This window comes from Empidonax traillii, unplaced genomic scaffold, assembly GCF_003031625.1.
Source record: "Empidonax traillii isolate 1590-97213 ecotype Southwest subspecies unplaced genomic scaffold, ASM303162v1 scaffold1553:size91737, whole genome shotgun sequence".
Taxonomy (NCBI): domain Eukaryota; kingdom Metazoa; phylum Chordata; class Aves; order Passeriformes; family Tyrannidae; genus Empidonax; species Empidonax traillii.
In genome coordinates this window covers 68,543-91,737 of record NW_020956746.1, presented here as the reverse complement: position 1 = coordinate 91,737, position 23,195 = coordinate 68,543, and the positions used below count along the sequence as shown (strand labels likewise).

The following is a 23,195-nucleotide window of genomic DNA, read 5'->3' as shown; positions in this document are numbered from 1 at the left end:
CCCCCCCCTCACCCTCCAGCGTGATCGCGTCCAGCTCCCTCTGCGGCTGCCGCTCTCCCGCCGCCTCGGGGGCCGCCGGGGCCGCCTCCTCGTGCATCTCGACGTCGGGGGGCGCGGGCGGGGGTCCCTCGGGGGGTGCCTTGGCCTTGTCGCCGCGGCGGCGGGGCCCGTCCTGCTTCATGGCGTGACACTGCACAACGGGCCGCCAGGCGCGGCCGGCCGAGCGCCGAGCGCCCCGCCGCGATCGGCTCCTCCCGCCCGCCGCTCGGGCCTTTCCGCCGCCGCTCGGGGAGTCCCGCCGAGCCCGCTCGGGAGGTTCCGTAAAGCCTTTCGGGTGTTTCCGGACGCCGCTCCTCGGCTCCTCCCGCCGCTCCCGCTCGGGAGGTTCCGTAAAGCTTTTCGGGTGTTTCCGCGCGGCTGTGCCCGCCCGCTTGGGGGCGCGGGCGCTGGGGAGAAGCGCGAGGTCCCGTGAGGGGCCGGGACCGGGATCGGGATCGGGATCCTGTGAGGGGTCCCATGAAGGACCAGGAATCCTGTGAGGGATCCCCTGAGGGGTCCCGTAAGGGGTCCTGTGAGGGACTGGGGCCGGTATCCTGTGAGGGGTCCCGTGAGGGACCGATCCTGTGAGGGATCCTGTGAGGGGTCCCGTGAGGGACGAGGGATCCTGTGAGAGATCCTGTGAGGGATCGGGACTGGGAATCCTGTGAGGGGTCCCGTGGGGGACCGGGGATCCTGTGGGAGGTCCTGCAAGGGGTCCCGTGAGGGGCCAGGACCAGGACCGGGGGTCCTGTGAGGGGTCCCGTGAGGGATCGGGACCAGGGATCCTGTGGGGGGTCCCGTGAGGAGCCAGGCTGGGATCGGGACTGGGAGAGGGAGGCCCAGCTAAGTGCCCTGTTTCTGTGACAGCCTCATTCCCAAGGTTGTCGGATGTGCTGTGGGACCCAAAACGCACGGAAAGAAAGAAGTTGCCTTCCAGAACACCAGGTTGCTCAGCAAGTAGCTCCTCTTTATTTATAAAGCGATTATCAGAGTATTTAAATTGTATCTGAAGCACTGCCTCGTGTCCCTGGAGCAGCCCAGGGGCGATGACAGTGCCGGGACCAGGGAAGGGGCGGTGAATCCCCTGGGATTGCCCCACCTTTGTGCCACCAGCAACTCATGGAGCCCCCCCGGGACCCACAGCAGGGACCAGGGTAAGTGGGTCATTGCAGGTCTTTTCCTTTGGCTTTTGTTTCCTCTGCATTTTTTTGTCCCTTTTCCCTTTGCATTCCCTTTCCCTTGGAGTTCCCTTGGCCTTCCCTTTCCTGTTCATTAACTGCAGAAGCAGCACTTTGACATCCAGCCTTTTGCATCCATAACGAAGTTTCCTGCCTTGAGTTTGCTTTTCCCAGCCAAAGCAGCCTTGAGCATTAACAAGGATGAAACTGGGGGAGAGAAGTAGCTCAGAGGTTTCCCAGTACCCTGGGCAGGGCCAGGCGCCTATTTGGGGCCACTGAGGAGGCAGAGGATGTACAGGGCCACGTACAGGGCAGCCATGACCTCAAAGGGATGTTCCATGGGCACAGCTGAACCATCTTCCTGGAGCTTCACTCTGCTCAGCTCCACCAGGGCCATGGTCAAGCGCTGATCCTCCCGCCGTGGGAAGGAGAGCAGCCTGGCGTCCACACGGAAAGGCTTCTCCAGCTCGTGCTCCAGGAGTTTTTCAACCTTCACAGCAACAACAAAAAAGGTGAATTGGTGTTTTAACAAGCTGTCAGATTGTGATGTCATCGTGGACATGATGCTTTATACCCCCTGTTACCCCTTCAAACGAACCAAGTGTGATGTGGGTACTCACCAGCTTCAGCTGCTGGGACACAATCTTCCTTTCCAAGGATTCCAGCAGCAGCAGCAGCTGATCGTCCAGTAGCTCTGCAGAATTAAACCAGCTCTGATCAAAAACCTGCCCCCGAGGTGTTTGAGACAGTGGGTGGGATGGGATGGGTGAGCAGGATGAGAAGGGTGATCATTTAGAGATGCAGCTTCCACTTGAGAGGGAAGAGGAGCAGGAGCAGGACAGGATGTTAGGACTGGGAGTCAGCTCTGCCTCAGTTTCCCCACTAAAGACCCAAAGCCTCACCAGCCAAGGCATCGAGGGTGTAGGTTATTCCCTCTGCTAGCTGACAACGATGATCTCTTGGAGAATTCTCTAAGGTGCTCAACAGGTCTTTTAAGTCTGGGCTTTCTGTTTTCAGCTCATAACCATCAATTTTCTCAAGAAATTCTTCCATCTGGGGAGACAAGGAAAAGAAAGGTCAGGATTTGAGGACAGAGGCTGCTGCTAGTCCAGAGCAGACAGATATGCTGAGTGAGGGAATTTTGGAGTGTTGTGGCACAGGTGCCTTGTGGGGCAAGAGGTGTTGATCATGGATGTCTCTGTGTTTGCAAATCCTGGCAGTGAGAGAACCTTTCCTTACCTTCTGGCTGAGCTCTTGAAAGAGGTTCCTGTCTCTCATCACAGCCGTGATGGTGTTTAGGAACATGACCAGCAGGTCAGACGACAGCTTGGAGAAAACCCCATAGTGTTGTACGACTTCTCTCACCACTTCTGAGGGACCTGAAAACCAGAAAGAATCCAAAGATGTCACTACTGAACTAGGAGTTCAGTGGCAGCCCTAAACTGAGAGTGTGACACACTGGTGTGAATATTTTGGAAGCAAGATGGAATTTGGGCAAGTATCATGTCTTTGGGAACACAACACTCTTGGGGGTTTGTTTTGTCCCGGGAGATTCCACCTCACCCAAACCAAGTAAAAGTTTCACAAGTGGAAGCAGAAGAATGCTTTGCTTACCATCACCTTCGTAACGTATAAGTCCAGCAGAACATACTTTGAAAAATCCCAGTCCTGCAACAGGATAAAAAGGACATTTATGGTGTTTTTCCCAGCCTTCCCACCCTCCCTGTTTTCTCCCTGGCTCTTTACTTCTAAACATGTGAAAGGACCAAACCAAACTCTGCTGTCTGTGCCATTTATCACCAGGAGCTCTGCAGCTCCCCAGACGTAGAGCTGAGAGTTCCAGGGTTCCTCTTGCCCTTCCCTACTGACCCCTCCCCAAACTGCTTCTTTCCCACACAGAGCCTTGACATTCCATGGGTTGTACAACCTTCCCCAGGTGGTTTCTGTCCCTCCCACTGCCTCCATCTCCTTGCCAATGAGCTGATGGTGGTTGTGGGGCTGAGTGATACTCGGGAAAATGTTCTTCCTCTTCCACACCATTTCCCAAATGGAGGAGTTGGCAATTTCTGGAAGTTACTTACTCCATTCTCCCTTGTTAATGTTCACCTGGATGGTCCTGAAGGCCAGGGTGCAGCTCTTGGGGATGACTATGCTTTGTCTGTTCTCTGTGATGCCCTGGTGGAGGAAAACAACCTGTTAGAGCACCTGGGTGCAGGTGTTGGGGAAGGACCAACACCTGAGCCTGGACAGAAAACAAACCTTTGCGGAGAACTTGGCGTAAATCTTGGCCAGGAACCTCCCATATCCCTTGGTGGACTCCCTGTAGACAGCCTCCTCTGAGGCTTCCAGGGTTTCATAAACCAAGAACAATTTGAGATTTGTCCTCTGGAGCTGTTGGATGAAGGAGTGCTCCATGTTGATTTTTCTAAAAGACAAAAAGGGTGGGAAGGGGCTGGAGCACAAGTCATTTGAGGAGCAGCTGTGAGAGCTGAAGGGGCTCAGCCTGGGGCAAAGGAGGCTCCAAGGGGACATTCTGGCTCCAAACCCCACCCAGCCCAGCCCAGTTAGGGGGAATTCGTTGTCTAAGGTCTCAGTCTTGGTTTTGTGCTCTTGAACACCCCCTGTGTGACCCGGCATGGCCTGGGCGGGGATGACCAGAGCCTGTGTGCTGCCTTTGCCCTGCCTTACCTTTTTTGTCTCAGGGCCTCCAGTGAGCCCATGGAAATGGTCTTGGTCTGAGGCTTGATGGAAAACTCCTGGGACACGGAGCCACCTCCTTGCAGCTCCACATTTGCAGGGTTGACACTGAGGCTGAGACACCCATCGACTTGGTCAGTGGTGACTTTGGTGAGAGTGAATTGACTGGAATGTGGACCTTCTCCCGAGGGAAAGAGGGACTCTGAAATGATTCCATGCATTTGCTTCAGCAGGATTGCACAGACCCAGCACTGTAAGTATTTCACCCACAGGATAGCTGAGCCATGGGACAGTTCAGCCATGACCCCAGTGACCCCAAAACATTATCTGTGGAATTTGTGAACTTCAGGTTCACATATCTGGACTTTACCTGTGTTTTTTCCATCATCTCCAGGCAGCAGCACATCGTCCAGTTTGAACCCTGTGCGCTGGTAGTAGGGACCTTGGTGGAACATGGTTTTTCTTTTTTCTTTTCCTACCAGAAGACAAGAGGGTCTGAAGTGCTCGTGGTCTACAATGCTCTCCACAGGGACCAGTTCTTTGTTTGGATCCATTTGACTTACAATGTATCTGGTGCATTTTTTAAACATCCTGCTGGGTGTGGGTGAAGTTTTGCAGCCAAGTGGATTTGTGCCTTGGGAAAGGGGCAAGCAAATTAAGCCAAATTACCTGAAATGAGTAACAAAATGTTACTGCAGTGATTAAGAATTTTTCTAAATCGTGACCTAAATACATCACACTATCTAAGGACACAACTTTCCGAGGGTTGTTTTAGGGAGCGTTTGGAGAGGAAGCAGCAGGAGCTGTGGGTTGTTTGGACTTTTCCCCCTTTGCTGATGAAGCCCAGTCATGGTGCAGACAGAGCCCAGCTTGCAGGCTCTGAGGGTGCAGATTCTGGGGGCAAATCTCCCCCAAAATATAAAGCAATCAGCCCAGCCCAGTCCAGCCCAGCCCCCTGCACACAGCCTGGAGCTCAGCTGCAGTTTAAGAGCCAGAAACAAATTCCGGTTTCCTGATGTAGCTTGTATTTCACGAAAAACAGTTTCAGTTTCTCTTTTCTGGTGTGTTGGGGGAGGGAAAGGCAGCGAATGCCTGACTGACTTGGGTCATAAGAGACTCTGGAGTCCATCGAGTTCCACCCCCTGCCATGGGCAGGGACACCTTGCACTGGCCCAGGTTGCTCCAAGCCCTGTCCAGCCTGGCCTTGGACACTTCCAGGGCTGGGGCAGCCACAGCTTCTCTGGGCAACCTGTGCCAGGGCCTGCCCACCCTCCCAGGGAGGAATTTCTTCCCAGTGCCCCATCGAACCCTGCTGGACTTGCAGGACTCATTGCCTTGGAAAGCACTTAACAGACGGCTTCCCTCAAGCCTCTGCCACACCCAAAGCTCTGGAATAAGGCCCTTGCCTGTTTGGTGGATGCCTCCTGTGGATCAGGAGCCTGGGGGCTGCTGAGGGGATGTGAGCCCTGCAGGGCAGCAGGACTGGGGAAGAGGTCTCTGCCTTCCCTTCTGCTCAGAGGGCCGGAAGCCTTTGCTAAATAAGGGAGCTGTGAGTTGGTTCAGGAAGCTGAAAGCAGCACAAACCCCAAGAGTAAAGTCCTTTCCCTTACCTTGTTAATTGGTAGGGGCTCCCTGAAGCAACCCCTGGGTTAGACCCAGTCCGTGCAGGAGGATCCCTGGCTGTTCACCCCAGCTTATCCCAACTTCCTCTCAGATGTGAGCGATTTCCTCTCCTCTTCACCATTGTTAACTCCAGTGAACTGTTGCTTAACTCTTCCTCTAAAGGGCTTTGGTGATTGGCCAGAGTCAGAATGTTGGAAACTTTTTACAAAGACTGTGAGTCACTTGAACTTCTATAGTTGGAGCAGATGAAACCCGCCCACCCCTCCAGGACCTGAGGGGAGCTGGGCCTGCAGGTGTTACGTCACATCTGTGTTTGGGGTGTGATGCTTTGGGACCCCTTTCTGCCTTTCGCTGCAGCACAGGATTCCTCGGGGCTGGAGTTCAGGTGGCAGATGGGAAGTAAAAAGCCAAGTGTGGTATCAGTGACTGGTTAGTGGCTGTGGGATCATAAATCGTACTTTGCAGACCTGGGCGGAAAATACATCCCTGTTAAGACATGGCCTGCAGATCTTGCCTCAGTCTGTGCCCTCTTTTGCAGCCTGAGTCGCGTGGACTGACGCTGATCCCTGCAGAGCCCTGACCATCTCGTCTAGGGAGGCCCTTCTGCCAGTGCATGGCAAAAGGTTTGCTTTAGTAATTCTTTTCCCCCCTGTCTCGTTGTCTCCATGGGGTAAGGGTGCATTAGGAAGAGGCAAAATGTGCCCTTATTTCTGTGACAGCCTCACTCCCAAGGTTGTCGGATGTGCTGTGGGACCCAAAACGCACGGAAGGAAAGAAGTTGCCTTCCAGAACACCAGGTTGCTCAGCAAGTAGCTCCTCTTTATTTGTAAAGCGATTATCAGAGTATTTAAATTGTACCTGAAGCACTGCCCCGTGTCCCTGGAGCAGCCCAGGGGCGATGGCAGCGCTGGGACCAGGGAAGGGGCGGTGAAACCCCTGGGATCCACCCCCCTTTGTGCCACCAGCAGCTCACGGAGCCCCCCGAGACCCACAGTAGGGACCAGGGTAAGTGGGTCACTGCAGGTCTTTTCCTTTGGCTTTTGTTTCCTTTGCATTTTTTTGTCCCTTTTCCCTTTGTGTTTCCTTTCCCTTTGCATTTCCTTTCCCTTTGCATTCCCTTTCCCTTGGCATTCCCTTGCCCTTCCCTTTCCTGTTCATTAATTGCAGAAGCAGCAGTGTTTTTAGGGAAGCAGGATTACGTGAGGCACAGCAGCCAGGTCTGTGGTTATTTGGGCTCGTGGATTTTCCAGTTGTCCCTCTGCTTTCAATGGGGAACAGCCAGAGAAATCTGGTGTTTGAGACAGTGGGTGGGATGGGAAGGGTGAGCAGGATGAGAAGGGTGATCATTTAGAGATGCAGCTTCCACTTGGGAAGGAAGAGGAGCAGGAGCAGGACAGGATGTTAGGACTAGGGAGTCAGCTCTGCCTCAGTTTCCCCACTACGACCCAAAGCCTCATCAGCCAAGGCATCGAGGGTGTAGGTTATTCCCTTTGCCAGCTGACAATGATGATCTCTTGGAGAATTCTTTAAGGTGCTCAACAGGTCTTTTAAGTCTGGGCTTTCTGTTTTCTGCTCATAACCATCAATTTTCTCAAGAAATCCTTCCATCTGGGGAGACAAGGAAAAGAAAGGTCAGGATCTGAGGGCAGAGGCTGCTGCTAGTCCAGAGCAGACAGATGTGCTGAGTGAGGGAATTTTGGAGTGTTGTGGCACAGGTGCCTTGTGGGGCAAGAGGTGTGATCGTGGATGTCTCTGTGTTTGCAAATCCTGGCAGTGAGAGAACCTTTCCTTACCTTCTGGCTGAGCTCTGGAAAGAGGTTCCTGTCTCTCATCACAGCTATGATGGTGTTTAGGAACATGACCAGCAGGTCAGACGACAGCTTGGAAAAAAACCTGTAGAATTTTATAACTCCTTTTTCCAGCTCGTCTGGGTTTGGTATTAGTAAATCAAAAGACGGGAAATCTGAAAACAGAAAGAGTCCAAAGATGTCACTACTGAACTAGGAGTTCAGTGGCAGCCCTAAACTGAGAGTGTGAATATTCACTGGTGTGAATATTTCGGAAGCAAGATGGAATTTGGTCAAGAATCATGTCTCAGGGAACAGGCAAACACATCGCTCTTGGGGGTTTGTTTTATCCTGGGAGATTCCATCTTGTTCAAACCAGGTAAAAACTGTGAAAGTGGAAGCAGAAAAATACTTTGCTTACCAACCATATGAACTCTAGGTATCTCAGAAACTTCTCTTCTAAAATGAACCAGATCTGCAACAGGATAAAAAGGACATTTATGGTGTTTTTCCCAGCCTTCCCACTGAAGGTCACCCTCCCTGTTTTCTCCCTGGCTCTTTACTTCTAAACATGTGAAAGGACCAAACCAAACTCTGCTGTCTGTGCCATTTATCACCAGGAGCTCTGCAGCTCCCCAGACGTAGAGCTGAGAGTTCCAGGGTCCCTCTTGCCCTTCCCTACTGACCCCTCCCCAAACTGCTGCTTTCCCACACAGAGCCTTGACATTCCATGGGTTGTACAACCTTCCCCAGGTGGGTTCTGTCCCTCCCACTGCCTCCATCTCCTTGCCAATGAGCTGATGGTGGTTGTGGGGCTGAGTGATACTCGGGAAAATGTTCTTCCTCTTCCACACCATTTCCCAAATGGAGGAGTTGGTAATTTCTGGAAGTTACTTACTCCATTCTCCCTTGTTAATGTTCACCTGGATGGTCCTGAAGGCCAGGGTGCAGCTCTTGGGGATGACTATGCTTTGTCTGTTCTCTCTGATGCCCTGGTGGAGGAAAACAACCTGTTAGAGCACCTGGATGCAGGTGTTGGGGAAGGACCAACACCTGAGCCTGGACAGAAACCAAACCTTTCCAGAGAGCTTGGCGTAAATCTTGGCCAGGAACCTCCCATATGCCTTGGTGGACTCCCTGTAGACAAACTCCTCTGAGGCTTCCAGGGTTTCATAAACCAAGAACAATTTGAGATTTGTCCTCTGGAGCTGTTGGATGAAGGAGTGCTCCATGTTGATTTTTCTAAAAGACAAAAAGGGTGGGAAGGGGCTGGAGCACAAGTCATTTGAGGAGCAGCTGAGAGAGCTGGGGGGGGCTCAGCCTGGGGCAAAGGAGGCTCTGAGGGGACATTCTGGCTCCAAACCCCACCCAGCCTGTCCTGGTTAAGGGGAATTTGTTGTCTAAGGCCTCAATCTTGTTTTATTGAACACCCCCTGTGTGACCTGGCATGGCTTGGGTGGGGATGACCAGAGCCTGTGTGCTGCCTTTGTCCTGCCTTACATTTTTTGTCTCAGGGCCTCCAGTGAGTCCATTGATATGGTCTTCTTCTGCATCTTGATGGAAAAGTCCTGGGACACGGAGCCACCTCCTTTCAGCTCCACATTTGCAGGGTCAACATTAACCTCGAGATTCCCATCGACTTCGTCAGCAGTGACCTTGGTGAGAGTGAAGTGATTGGAATCTGGACCATCTTCCGAGGGAAAGAGGGACTCTGAAATGATTCCATGCATTTGCTTCAGCAGGATTGCACAGACCCAGCACTGTGAGTATTTCACCCACAGGATAGCTGGGCCATGGGACAGTTCAGCCATGACCCCAGTGACCCCAAAACATTATCTGTGGAATTTGTGAACTTCAGGTTCACATATTTGTGTGATATTTGTGACATACCTGTGCTTTCGTTATCATCTTCAGGCAGCAGCACACTGCTCAGACTAAACCTTGTACACTGGAAGCAGGGACGTCCGTGGAATATGGTTTTTCGTTTTTTAATCAGAAGACAGGAGAGTCTGAAGTGCTCGTGGTCTACAATGCTCTCCACAGGGACCAGTTCTTTGTTTGGATCCATTTGACTTACAATGTATCTGGTGCATTTTTTAAACATCCTGCTGGGTGTGGGTGAAGTTTTGCAGCCACATGTATTTGTGCCTTGGGAAAGGGACAAGGCAAGTTAAGCCAAATTACCTGAAATGAGTAACAAAATGTTACTGCAGTGATTAAGAATTTTTCTAAATCATGACCTAAATACACCACACTATCCAAGGACACAACTTTCCGAGGGTTGTTTTAGGGAGCGTTTGGAGAGGAAGCAGCAGGAGCTGTGGGTTGTTTGGACTCGTCCCCCTTTGCTGATGAAGCCCAGTCATGGTGCAGACAGAGCCCAGCTTGCAGGCTCTGAGGGTGCAGATTCTGGGGGCAAATCTCCCCCAAAATATAAAGCGATCAGCCCAGCCCAGTCCAGCCCAGCCCCCTGCACACAGCCTGGTGCTCTGCAGGGGAGAGCTGGTGTTTGAGAGTCAGAAATTTGACGCAGCTTGTATTTCAGGAAAAATAGTTTCAGTTTCACTTTTCTGGTGTGTTGGGGGAGGGAAAGGCAGCGAATGCCTGACTGACTTGGGTCATAAGAGACTCTGAAGTCCATCGAGTCCCACCCCCTGCCATGGGCAGGGACACCTTGCACTGGCCCAGGTTGCTCCAAGCCCCATCCAGCCTGGCCTTGGACACTTCCAGGGCTGGGGCAGCCACAGCTTCTCTGGGCAACCTGTGCCAGGGCCTGCCCACCCTCCCAGGGAGAAATTTCTTCCCAATGCCCCATCGAACCCTGCTGTCTCTCAGGTTAAATCCATCTCCAAGACAAACAGTCCTGTGTGCCAAATTTTAGTAGCACTTGCAGGACTCATTGCCTTGGAAAGCACTTAACAGACAGCTTCCCCCAAGCCTCTGCCACACCCAAAGCTCTGGAATAAGGCACTTACCTATTTGGTGGATGCCTCCTGTGGATCAGGAGCCTGGGGGCTGCTGAGGGGATGTGAGCCCTGCAGGGCAGCAGGACTGGGGAAGAGGTCTCTGCCTTCCCTTCTGCTCAGAGGGCAGGAAGCCTCTGCTAAATAAGGGAGCTGTGAGTTGGCCCAGGAAGCTGAAAGCAGCACAGACCCAAAGAGTAAAGTCCTTTCCCTTACCTTGTTAACGGAGAGGAGGCTTCCTGAAGCAGCCCCTGCTGGGGCAGAAGCAGCGTTGGATCCCTGGGTGTTCACTGCAGCTTATCCGCTGTTGTTCTCAGCTGCAGAATCAGTGGGGGAATTTCCTCCTCGATGTTTCATTTTTACACAATAGCCACGGCATAACTCCTCCTCTGAAAGGCTGGAGGTTTGAGTCGAGTCTCTTAAAGGGGTCGTGTGTAACTCAGAACTTCTACAGTGCAGTGGGTTTGACCTTGCCTGGATTCCAAATGCTGACAGCTTCCACGTTCCCCTCTCCCCCTCCCTCTGCAACTCCACACAGGAGAGAAGTTAAAAAAACCCCAACAACCTGGGATAGTGGAAGGTGTCCCTGCCATTGGTAAGGGGTGGCACTGGATGATCTCTGAGGTCCCTTCCAACCCAAACCATTCCACGATTCATTTGCCATTCCTGTTTCACAGCAAAACCCCTCCACGTGAAAATTCCAGGCCTCAAACCACAAGTTTTTTACCTGAATACTTAACTTTATTAGTCTCTCTTAGAACACTGTACAAAGGAGTAATAAAAATATTCACACTTTATTTTAGAAAGTTCTCTACTTGAGACTCCTGTATCCACAGCAAAAAGAAGGGCTACTGGGAAAAAAAAAAACAAACAAAAAACAACAACCTAAAACTTTGTACAGAACATTCCTTTAAAAAAACCCTCCCAGTTAATTCAGCTCATTAAACCCATCCAGGGAGGATACAGATACACCAACACTCGCATGCTTAAAAGCTATTATAGGCAATGATAGAGCAACATAAGTTACAATGAGGAATATTAATGTGTTAACCCACTGCTGTCCCCTCCTCAAGGGCCAGTACCGAGCTGCTAAAAACAACCCAAAATTCAAACATAAAAATTACTCGGGAATGAAGTAGCCCTAGATCTTGTTTATTTTAAAGGCTTTTTCCTGCGAAGGTCTGGACTCTTTGCCACCCTGGTAGCCCTGTTAAATGAATCCCAAGGCGGGATCCCTAATTCTTGGAGCATCAGGCTGGGAGGACTTGCTGGTTTTCCGACTGTCCTGGAGCAGGGACTGCTGTATCCTGTGGGTACGTGCGTGGTGCTGACAGTGGCTTAGGAGGCTTTGCCCACTGCAAGGCTGCTGCCAGTTCCTGAGAAGGGTTCCAGGCTTTCAAAAGCTTTTCTCTTTCCTTGCAGAACCAAAGAGAAAAGCTGCTGAAGCACCTGCTGGCCAGGAATTGTTTCTCCATCGCAGGGTGGAGCCCACCTCGATCTCTCCAGGTGAGTTTTGTCCTGCTTATGATACAGGACAAGTTTAATAGGAAAATCCATCAGATTAGAATTCCATTTAAATGTGATCAGAATCCTGTTTAAATTCAGCAATGGTCACTGATCTCCTCCACGCCGGTACCTGGGGAAAACTCCCCTTTAAAAGGAGTTATCCACCTAAAATGTGGCTTCATCCCTGATCTGTCACGTCTAAGGACACGTCTGACAACCCCTCAGCCTGCCCATGCTGTCCTTTCACTTCAGACTCTCTCAGGTACCCCTAACAGTGGTGGTTTAATTACAATTAATTTATTGCTTTTCTATTTTTGATTAACCCTGATACCTACCCTTAAGTTGGGACCTTAAGGGAGATTCTACCAGGTTTGTAATTGTTCAAATACTTATTAGTCGTATGTAGACACTTTACATGACACAATATAACAACAAATCTTTCTTCAACTCACTTCTTTCCATATTTCTCCTGTTTCCATTTATGTTTCCCTTGATTGGACTGAGTCCAAGTTAACTGCACTTATTCCATGGAAAAATGATGCCTGTGTTGTGAAATGAGTGTCATTGTCACATAACCCCTGGGTAGGCTGTTTTAAATCATTCGTGTGCAGGAGAGAAATCACAAAACTTTACTTTTGCTGTTAGGTAAAGCCTTAATCATAAATTTCGGAGTTCAGGTTTTAAAACCTGCTTGTTTGAGAAGTTCATAACCCAGTTCTGCTTCACAGCTACATTTAATTTAACAAAACAAGAGTCAGATGTCCTCAGTGTCAGTGACCAGCACGAGTGCTCAGGCTCTCAGCTCTCGCAGTGCCTTCAGGGAAGGCTGTGGGAATTGCTGGTTCTCATCAGGAAGAGCTGATCCCTTCGATTTATAATTATTCTCAAATTATCAAACCTGCCTTAAAAAAAAAAAAAACAAACAAAGCCGTTTCTTCCCTTGTCATCTACCAAAACAATTCATTCTCTTCCCTCTGGAGATGGAAGTGGTGCCTGGGCAGACACTGGGAGTCTGTTCAGCACCACACAGTGTTTTGGGTACAGCCTCAGCCACCCCTGCCAGGACCTGCCCCCCGCAGGGATCCTGCTCATTTCTGTGCCATTTCCAAGCTGATTGATGCAATATCTCTATTTTGATAGCAATTATCATTGTCTAGTAGCTTAAAGAGCCGATTAGGGTAGAGAGTACCTTAACTAAAGCAGCAGTCCTCATGTCCTGGGGGTTACATTTAAGGTTTCACCTCCCCATCAGGGAAATTGCACGTCTGTCAACGCCCTGGGGTCTCCAGCCAGACTCTTTTTTTCTCTTTCTACCTTCTTGAAAACATCCTTTTCACTTCTATTTCCACTTTTCAAACATATTAGGGAGTCATCCTCCCTGCATTCCAGCCCTCTGAGGCACACTGAATGTTTTCCCTTCCCCATGGCAGTCCCATAGGAAGTGTGAGGGAGAGAAGTGAAGCAGCTTCCCCGAAATTATGCACAGAGTAACAGATTTCAGGTGCAAACCTGAAATTCCCCAATCCATGTCCTATGCTCAGACCATCCAACAACTCAACACTCTCCACCGTGGCCTCTAAAGCTGGAATTGCTACTGCAGGAACAAAAATAGCAGATTTAAAAGGTTTTATCCCATTGTCAGAAAGGTAAGACGATATAAGCACTAAGACAACAAAAATACAGGTTTTCATGGGGTCTCAGGGGAAGCGTGAGGGGAAACATCCCACCTGGAACACAACCCAAAAGAAAATGGGATTATTTTGAACAGGAAAAAGCTGTCTCAGCCAGGAAACCTGAATCTGTTGGAGGTGATAATTTGAGGGAAAAGGCTCGATTTTGTTCCTCTGTGAAATAATCTGTTATCAGTGACCCACTGAATCCCTCTGCTGGTCAATTCTGCTGCTGCTGCTGCTGCTCCTCACGCAGCCCCTGGGTGTGGAGCTGAAGGGAGAGACTTCTAGGTAAGCCAGAAATCCAACCCTCACCTCCCTTGAGTCCACGGACAACTGGAGAACTGGCAAATCCCAGTCACACGGACTTAACCAACGAGCTGGACTGAGGAGAAAAATTCCAATTAAAGTCAAGGATGGCTTTCTGCTTGATTAGAGCAATCAGCCCTCCACCTCATTTGGCCTGTACCTGTCCAGTGGGAGCCTCTCCCACACCTCTCCCTGTCCCAAGGAGCTCAGTGGCATTTGTTGTCAATCATTAAATCATCCACCCCCAGCCCTTGATCCAAATGCCCCCCGAGCCCCCCTGTGCTTAAAAACCAGCAGCGAGGTGGGGGGGAGAGGAGTTACCAGGACAGATTTGGGTATAAACTGAAAATAAGGAGCATGATTTGGGATCTATCCACCTCTTCCCTGGACCACATGGATGGTGCTGTAGGAAAGCGGAAGCTTTGTCAAACTGCAGGTTGTTTTTAGGAAAAGAACTTCCCTTCTCAGTGGCGTCAAAGACTGCAAAATAAAAATCTGTCGCTCTCTTCTCCCTCCCACTCCCCCCTGCCTAGAACTGCAACTCAGACCCCAAAACAATCCAGCCCTGGGGAAGTCTGGCTGTATCCCTTTGGATTTCCCCCACGTACTGCTCAAAGCACCACCCAGCTTCAGGAAGGGAAAGGTATTTTAAAGTGCATTTACCACAGCAATAGTACCAGCACTAAAAGCTTTTCCCCTCACCCCTGTCCTTGTTCATTCCATGTCTGGGACAGATGAGATTCCTCCCAGAATCCGTCCTCGTTGTACCTCCAGGTCTCAGTGGTTCTGCATCTATTGGTGACACCGGGATAAGAGAAATCCGGTGTCGCGTGTCCTGCTCCGCACTAAACTCTACTCTGGAGCTGGTTTGGATTTATTGGGCACGAGGATCCAGCATGCGGAATGTGTCTGTTGGGACCTGCGTTGGAACAGCCGCTCCGAAAATCACATCCCAGTCCGCGCGAGGGGGAGCAAACAGGGCTGGGGAGAAGGAATTCCCCCTTTCCCCACTCCTCCGCCGCCCGCTCCAGCCACGCCGCTCAGTACTTGTTGATTCCAAAGATCCGGACTCCGTGGAGCTGAGGCAGTTTGGGGATCAGCACGCTCATGAGGGAGATGGTGTTGATGATGAAGTGTATCCGGTCGTACTTGGTGTAAAAGCTGGTTAGAAAATACCTGGAAAAGAAGGGTGGGAACAGAGAGGGAGAGGTCAAACTGAGCTGCGGCATTCCACGTGTCTGTGTCCCGGGACAGAACACTGGTGGGTACTGGGACACGAGGCCGCTGGGCCACCCTGGAATACTCACAGGACGATGGGCATGATGGTGAGGAACTTGCGGGAGGCGGTGAACTGGACTCCGTAATCCATCTGCTCCCAGTGCGTCAGCAGCCGGGCCTTGCCCTGGTCCGGGGTCTCGAAGGGGGTTCCCTTCACGGTGTGCAGGAAGATGTACATGCTCTGCAGGACGCACAGCGTGAGTGAGGGCCCTGCATCCCAGAATCCCAGCCAGGGGAGCACACTCGGAGCGTGCAGCCCCTCGCCGTTCCACTAGAGGGATGTGGTGCTGCTGGAAAACCGGGAGCGGATTTGGAAGCAGGGGAAGGAGAGCCGGGAGAGGCCGGGGCAGCTCGGCTGCTCCACGTGGGGCCTCTCGCTGGGCTGCTGGGCGTGAGCCAAGGAGGTGGTGGCGAGATTACAGCCCTGGGATCTCTGGGATCGGGAGATTAGCGCCCGCCTGCCGTGGTGCGGCAGAAACCTCCGGAAAACGTGCTGGGACAGGGTCTGTCACCCCCCCGATTACCAAGGGGACACAAGTCACAGACAAACAGTGTCTGGCTGCATCACAGCTCCTAAGGACACACACTCCTGGCACTTCAATTCCTTTTTGTTCCCACGACCTAAAGCTGCCAGAGAAGGGGGATGAGGAGCCGGCCGCTCGACAGCCGAGCGCTGGGCGGCTCGAGTGTGGGGGTTTGTGGAGGTTTTATACCCAGAGCAGCTCCAGTTTGGGGGTCTGGGGTTGATTTTATCCCCCACTAGGAATAACTTCAGCATGAGGGTCCCCAGTCTGTGTAGGTTTTGCTTTTGGAAAATTCCTAGGCTGAGATGCTATTTAAAATTAAGGATACAGAATCAACTGCTGCATCTGTGAAGCGTTTTGTCCCCTGCGCCTGTGAGGACCTGTTTAGGGACCTGATCCTTAGAGAGGGGAATCGGTTCCTGGACTAACCTTTTACTTTAGGCAGAAAAACCTCTGGGGTTTGATCTTGTTTCCTTAACCCTGACGAGGCCAGTTCAGGTTTTACCAACTCAAGTGACACCCTGGCAGGGTCTGGGGCCTGTCCCAGACTCCTCCGGGGACACAAAGAAGGACTTGCCCTGAAGGCAAATAAATCCCCTCTGAGCAGCCTCACGAGGTGTTGCTGCCTCACCTGCACCTGGGCTGGATTTAAATCCATGACCCAGAGGCACCGGTGCAGGCTGAGGGCTGCAGGTTGAGCAACTCCCCCGGCACCTTTGGAAACAGGAAGGAGCCGGAGCCATTCCAACAGGGATCTCAGCAGGCTGCTCAGAGGCTCCCTGGGCCGCTCCGCGCCCCCTTACCAGGTTGTGGATGATGTTGGTGAGGGTCCAGACCACGGGCACGCTGAAGAAGGGGATGCTGAGCAGCACGACGTGCAGCAGCCCGATGCCCAGCACGTAGGACAGCCAGATGCCGCGGCTGTTCATGACGCGCGTGTTGGGGTTCACCTCGCTGTGCGCCGTCCCCACGTTCATCCTGCCCTCGTGTGCCACGGGAGCCCCTGCAAACACACACACACACACACACACAGAGCGAGGTCAGAGCGCGGCCCCAAAGCTCTCTGAGCAGCGGCTGCTTGTCAGGCAAACCCCAAATCTGCCGCCTGCAATAAAAATCCCACGGCAGCTCCCTCCTCTGCCCCTCGCCACTGCCGCTCCCAGAGCTGACGTCGTCGCCGCCGAATCCGGGAGTGGTTCAGATTTGGGAATAATGTGTGGGAAGCCCGGCTGTGACAGAAGCTGCTTGTGATTTGAGACGTTTTCCCGCAGCCAAGGTGTCGAGGTTCGATCCCACGTTTGCCTGACAGAGACTTAAACCAGTATTTTAAAGCACGTCTCAATCCTCGTCACGGTGTTAATCATGGAAACACGAGGCACAGGAAGCTTCCTGCCTGTTTATGGAGTCAGCAGGGCCTTAAACTTGGGGAGAGAACACAGTTATTTGCTGAGGAAAGGCTCTTATCAAAAGATCTCCTTATTAATTTAACTAAATTAACAGGGTTCTGCACAGCCCCGGAGGTTTGCTGGACTCCCGCTCTGCCTCACTTGCTTTGCCTTTGGATTTAAGACTTACAGAGAGGGGAAAAAAGAGGAACAAAACAATTTCCCCCCAGGGAAGGAATGAGATTCTTCTGGAGGAATGTAAAAAGGGAGAGATAACAGGGCAAAGTGCCTTGGGAGGATATTTCAGGAGGAAGAGCTGTGGAGGAGGTGGCTCTTCCCCTACCTGGAAAGAACAGCTGCCATGTAGGAGGAGCACAGAGATGGTTTTCTGGACAATGCCAGGAAGGAGAGGAAGCAAGAGAGTGTCACCCTTTAGGAGCAAGTCCTTGGAGTGGTGTCCCACAGACAGTGAAGGCGTTGAGTGGGCTTTTGGACTGACAGTGCCGGTGGCAGCAGGTATCCATCAGCTCCCAAGGCTGGCTGGGAGCAGCACAGCTCTGGTTTACTGGTTTCCTGGGATTACAGGGAACAGCACAAACTAAACCCACTGTAAAGCTGAAAGTCTTCACACCGAGATCAGGGAAATTCTCGTGTAAAATCATCTCTGTGTGTCCCATGGAAGCGGAGTTTGATGGGATGATCCCTCCTTGGATCCGGGACCCCACGGCGAGGGCCGTTTCCTGCCGTCTGGCCTGGTGGCTCTGCCGTTGGTTCCCACAGCTGGGAGTTGTGTTGCTCTCTGGGGCTAAGCCAGCTCCAACACCACACTCTCCTCACTGCCAGCTGTTCCCACCTCCCTCCTGGAGCACCAGGCCTGGCTTGCCTCAGGAGCTGGCCCAGGGCTGGGGCTCAGAGCCAAGCTCCACTCCACAGCTCCTGGGATGCTCCACGCAACTTCCAAACCTCCTCCAAGCGCACAGGAGGCCGCTGCTGCAGATCCTCACGTCCCTCTGTGAGGGGGCTCATCTCTGGGGAGGGATTTTGTTCCCAGGGAAGAGGTTGCAGCTCTGCAGGGTGCTCGTTTCCTTGCTGCTCATCTCCTGGAAAACTGGTTTGGGGATATTCCTGACAACAGCCCGGAGTGTGGTCTGGAAGCAAGGCTGGGAGCCAGAGCTCAGCACTTCACCCCTGGCATGGGGAACAGCTCCCAGCCTGAACCTGCTGCAATCCCCAAGGGGCTCTCAGAAGGAAAACTGGGGGTTGTGGTAAAGCATAAATGAGTCAAAAAGACTCAGATTGTTACAACAACAACGAAAAGCAAAACACCCCGTGGAATGTGTAAACAGGAGTGCTGAGTGCCAGACATGGGAAACAGTTCTCCTGGATGTTGGGAGAACACTGTCCAGTCCTGGGAGGAGCTGGAGAGCATCCAGAGAGAGCAGAGAGAACGAGCAGAGGTGTAGGAAAAACATGACCTGCAAGGACAGCTGGAAGGAAACGGGTTTGTTTAGTCTGGAGGAGGCTGGAGAGAGGCGTGAGGAACAGTCCGACTCTCCACTAAGAGCTGTGCCTGTGGGATTCCAGCTGTGCCTGTGGGATTCCAGCTGTGCAGCAGCAGGAACCACAGCCACACGGCTGGGGCCTGGAGTGACACGGAGGTGCAGGAGGAGGGACGCTGGAGGGGACTGCCCATGAAAAGGGGTTGTGTGATCTCAATGGAGGCCTTAAAATCTACTTTCATCAAGGGTTAGAAACCTCAGATTCCTCCTTGGTTGCCCAGGAGCCTCTCCTGAAGCAATGCCTTTATTTCCAACCATTAGTGTAACTTCCAAAAACTAAGGACCAAATTGGACTTGGTCCCTTCTGCCAACGAGGGCAGTTGCAGACCCACAGCGGGGTGGGAAGGGCCCAACTTGGAAGCTGTGTGTGAATAATTCCTCTCTTCCTGCCTCAGCTTCCCTTCCTCGTAAAATGAAGGAATACAGGGGTGGAATGCTGGAACACAGGAGAGGTGAACTCATCCTTGCAGGAGATAAGGAGATGCCAAGCATTCAGTGCTCCATGAGGGCGATTCCGTGTCTCCAACTCTGCCCTTCCCCACCTTAAACATTTCACCTGCAGATCTTTCCAGCTCTGCCCTGGGCTGTGCAGCCCTTGCCCCAGTTCTCCCAAATTTCGGATTGCACAAGCCTGGCTGAGGGCACATGAGCTCCCAGAGCTCCCTCCCTACCCCCATCCCTCATCCCATGTTTGCTTTCTGTTTCCACAGCAGGATTTGTTCACCTGCAGGAAAACAAGGCACAGCCCCCCATGGGAAGGACTCCAGCCCCTCCTTCCCGGAGCAGCTGCTGCCAGGCTCTGCTTTCCCACTCTTTTTTGGGACAGAAAAGCCTGACTGTTGCACCAGGCAGAGGGTGAAGGTCGGGGCTGTGCTGACATTGGACAGTGGCCATCCAAGGAGGGGAAAAGTCGGAGCTGTGGCCAGTGGCAAAGGGCACAGCGCGATGCCAGAGCCGAGCCCTCCCTCCGCTCCGTCTTTCCCGTGTCCTGCTCCCTGTCCAGGTGCAGCTCCTACCCCACCTTTGCCCCCAGAGGAGTGTGACCACCGTATGTTCCCATTCCCTTGCTTAACACTCAGACTTAATGATCTTAAAGGCCCTTTCCAACCCAAATAAACGATCCCATGACTCGGCAGGGGTGTCACCCTTCCCCAGGGATTGCAGGATCACGTTCTGATCCTGGCACTCCACTGTAGGACCTTCACCTGGGCTGGAGAGGGAAGGAGGGCTCAGCTCTTGATCTCCCCAGTGTTCCCAGGCTGCTGGTGGGGATGATCCCACGGATCAGATCCTGATCTCTGGCAGCAACAGCAATCCCCATCTCCCCAGCAAATCCTTTAAACCCTACTTTGCTGATGGCATCGGAGTTTGAACCAGAGGGCACTGGTGAACTGGGCTGTGCTGGGAGGCAGCTGCTGACTGGGATTGGGAACTCAACACCCCGGAGCCGTGTTGGACTCGTCTGAGCCCCAGCGCTGCCCGGAGCTTCCTCGGAATCCGGGGCTGGCAGAGCCCGGGGCGGGGGGACACACGGACGAGGACACGGATGAGCCGCCCCGACCGAGGGAGAGGGCTCTGCCCGTCTCAGCCTGTTCTCCCGGATTTAACGGGGAATCCCGGACCCGCAGGGAAGGCCGAGGCTGGGCTCCTCCTGGTCCCGGACTCCTCTTCCCTCCCCGTTTCCCCAGGCCGGGCCGGTGCCCCGGGGGGGGCTGCGGCAGGACCCGCTCGGGGCCGGGCCGTGCACAGCGCGACCCCCGCCGGGGGGACCCCCCACTCTCCCAGCTCCCTCCCAGCACCCGTTTCTCTCTTTCGGGGTGTTTTCCTCCCGGGCCGGGCCCACGCGAGGCACTTCCCCACGGCCCCGCCGCGGGGCTCGGCCCCCCCCCCCCCCCCCCCACGGCCCGCAGGGAGGGCTGAGCCCCCGGCCCGCGCCCCCGGCCCGCACTCACCGCTCCCGCACGGCCCGGCCCGGCTCGGCTCGGCGGGGCCGGCGCTCGCTCCGCCGCTCTCCCGCTGCGCTCCCGGTGCGCTCCCGGCGGCCCCTCGGCCCGCCCCGCCGCGGCACGCCGGGAGCTGTAGTCCGGCAGCGCCGGCAGAGGCGGGGCCGCCGCGGGAACCGGCGGGAGCGGCGCCGGGAGAGCGGCTGGAGGGGCAGCACCGGACGTGGAGCCCCAGACCCGGCTGGGTGCCCGGGGAGGGTGGGCAAACACCCCCTCAAACAAAGGGTAGGGGGGGCACCGGAGCAGCTTCCTCCAGCCACGCTGGAGCAGCTGTGGCTGCCCCATCCCTGGGAGTGCTCGAGGCCTGGTTGGACGAGGCTCGGAGCAACCTGGGATAGTGGAAGGTGTCGCTGCCCATGGCAGGGGGTTGGAACTCAATGATCTTTAGGGTCCCTTCCCACCTAAACCGCTCTGATTCCGTGACTCCATGAAAATCCCGGCAGCGGTGCTGTGCAGGCCGGCAGCGCTGCAGGACACCCGACCAAGGTCGGGGCTGGGAGCGAGCGCAGGATTCCAGCGCTGGAGCGCGGGGGGGAGACCATCTGGCCCCGCTTTTGTTTGCACAACCATCAGAGCTCGTCGCGTTGGGCTGGCACGGCCCGCTGGGGCCTCAGCCATCTGTGCAGGGCTCTGTGTGTGCCGGCTCTGCCAGCACCGGGGCCACTGCAGGCTGCAAATCCCCTGCCCGGAGCCGCGCTGGGGTCCCAGGCCGAGCCCTCAAGCTGAGCCCTGGCAGTGGAGGCTGCCCACCCTGCACATATGGCTCTGCTCGTGCCACTCAGAGCCCCCCCAGCCGCACAGCCAGCTCTCGGCATGGCGAGGGCACGGAGACCCTGCCAGCTGCCAGGGCCGGGGCTGCCGCGGTGTCACACCCTGGCACCGCGCTGCCAGCAGGGCACGAGGTCACTTCCCAGAGCCAGGGCTTGGCAGCGTCTGCTTCCAGAGGCCTTTGGGCACGGAGGGACACACACACGTGGGTGAAGCAGATGAAGGGCCAGTGGTGGGTGTGGTGGCTGCCACCCTGGAGAGGCCTCTCCCTGCCCGGCTCCTCCGGGGTGTCCTCATGGCAGGGCACGGTGTGGGGATTGCCGGCGTGCAGAGGCAGGGGATCCCACGGGATCCGGCCCTGCTTTGCAGGAGATCCACGCACGCACAGCAGGCTCTATTTTTATCCCACTCCTGCCTGACTGAGCAGCTCCCTGCGCGGTGACATCTAATTTAGCAGCTTCCCCGCACCCCGCTGGCTCCGCACGTGAGGGGGAAGCACAATGCAGCAGCTATTTTTAAACGCCCATAAATATTCATCCCTCTCCGTGATGCAGCAGCCGCTGCTGCCGGTGTGAGCTCAGGGGGGACCCGCTCCCCGGGCTCCCCACACCGCGTCCACCTGCCCAGGGAACGCTGGCACCGGGGGCAGGGGGTTCCCAGGGGTATCTGATCCCACCCGCTCACCGGCAGCTACACCCACATTCCCCTTGAGCTCGGGGGGGCTGTTCCCGTGTGGATTCCCAGGCCTTGCTCGTTCGCTCCCGGTGCCGGGCCGTGCTCAGCTCCCGCTCTCCCGGCTGCTGGTCCCGCTTCCCGGTCGATGTTGGTTATATTTAGCTCCATGGTGGCAGCGAGGAGCCGGTTCTGGCTATTTTTAGCCATCCTGCAGTGGGGAGGGTCCGTGTGGGTCGTGCTGCACTGCAGGATTTGGGCTGGTGGGTGCCGTGTCCTCCACGTGGGACCCCTCCGCGTGGAGCTGCTCCTGCTCCTGGGTGTGACCTGCAGCTGGAGTCACCCCCTCCTTTTCTGAGTCCCAGCTCAAGCCCCCCGACCCCTGCCTGTCCCCTCAGCCCTGTCCTATGGTCATGTCTGTTCACTGGAGCTGCCCCTGTGCTGCCACATCGCAGCACGGCTCCCGGTGGCACTGGGAATGGTGACAGGCAGCACGGGGCTGCTCTGCTCCCCAGTGGAACGGGGAGCTGCCAGCGAAGTGCCTGAGAGCACCGACCGTGGTTGCCGACTGCTGCCTGCCAGGCTTCAGCAGTGCCCCGGGACAGCCTTGCCCGGCGAGCCCGGCACCGCTCCAGCGTTGGGTTTGGCTCCGGTCGTGGAATCATCATAACGACCTCCAAGATCATCGACTCCAACCCTAACCCGGCACTGTCACCTTCACCACTAACCCGTGACCTCAGATGCCACATCCACACGTTTTCTGAACGGTTCCAGGGTCGCAGCCCCCGCGATGGCCCTGGCGGAGGGCGGGGGGCTCTGGGGATCATCTGCCCGCGGCCGTGTCTGGCTGCCGTCAGGTTCCCTTTCCCTAATTGAGCCGAGATCCAGGCCAGGCGCTTCCTAACCGGTTTATCCTCCCGAAGCAGCGGGAGAACGTCACTGTTCGGGGCCGGGGCAGCGGCAGCCGCGTCCCGGCCGGCGGCCCCGGGGCCCGGTAACGGCGGCCGCTCTCCATGGTCCTGAGCCGGCCCCGCCGGTGCCCCGGGGCGGCGGGACCACGAGCCCCGGCCCAGCCCAGCGAGTCCCGGCCCGGGCAGCCCAGGGCTGGCCTGGGGACCCGCTCCGGCCCCCCCGGCTCTCGCCCCCCCCCCCGGTGCCGCCGCCACAGGTCGGGTTTCCCCGAGTAAGCGATGCCGGTGCCGGGCGGGGGCGGGGGAGGCACCGTGACCCCGCC

At 54.7% G+C, this 23,195-nt stretch overlaps 2 protein-coding genes across 2 annotated transcripts; both read right to left on the bottom strand.

Moving 5' to 3' along the window:
• Nucleotides 1-1,465: 1,465 nt before the first annotated feature.
• On the bottom strand, nt 1,466-5,437 carry GSDMA (gasdermin A). The gene is made up of 10 exons (XM_027907847.1): nt 5,321-5,437; nt 4,285-4,548; nt 3,906-4,095; nt 3,477-3,642; nt 3,299-3,392; nt 2,832-2,885; nt 2,457-2,596; nt 2,120-2,270; nt 1,838-1,911; nt 1,466-1,707 (listed from the first exon to the last, which is right to left on the bottom strand). The coding sequence occupies exons 2-10, from the start codon at nt 4,502-4,504 to the stop codon at nt 1,480-1,482; spliced, it is 1,317 nt and encodes a 438-aa protein (XP_027763648.1). The 5' UTR covers nt 4,505-4,548; nt 5,321-5,437; the 3' UTR covers nt 1,466-1,479.
• A 7,302-nt stretch (nt 5,438-12,739) lies between these two features.
• Nucleotides 12,740-20,505, bottom strand: ORMDL3 (ORMDL sphingolipid biosynthesis regulator 3). The gene is made up of 4 exons (XM_027907840.1): nt 20,471-20,505; nt 16,378-16,577; nt 15,080-15,231; nt 12,740-14,948 (listed from the first exon to the last, which is right to left on the bottom strand). The coding sequence occupies exons 2-4, from the start codon at nt 16,549-16,551 to the stop codon at nt 14,813-14,815; spliced, it is 462 nt and encodes a 153-aa protein (XP_027763641.1). The 5' UTR covers nt 16,552-16,577; nt 20,471-20,505; the 3' UTR covers nt 12,740-14,812.
• Nucleotides 20,506-23,195: the final 2,690 nt, after the last annotated feature.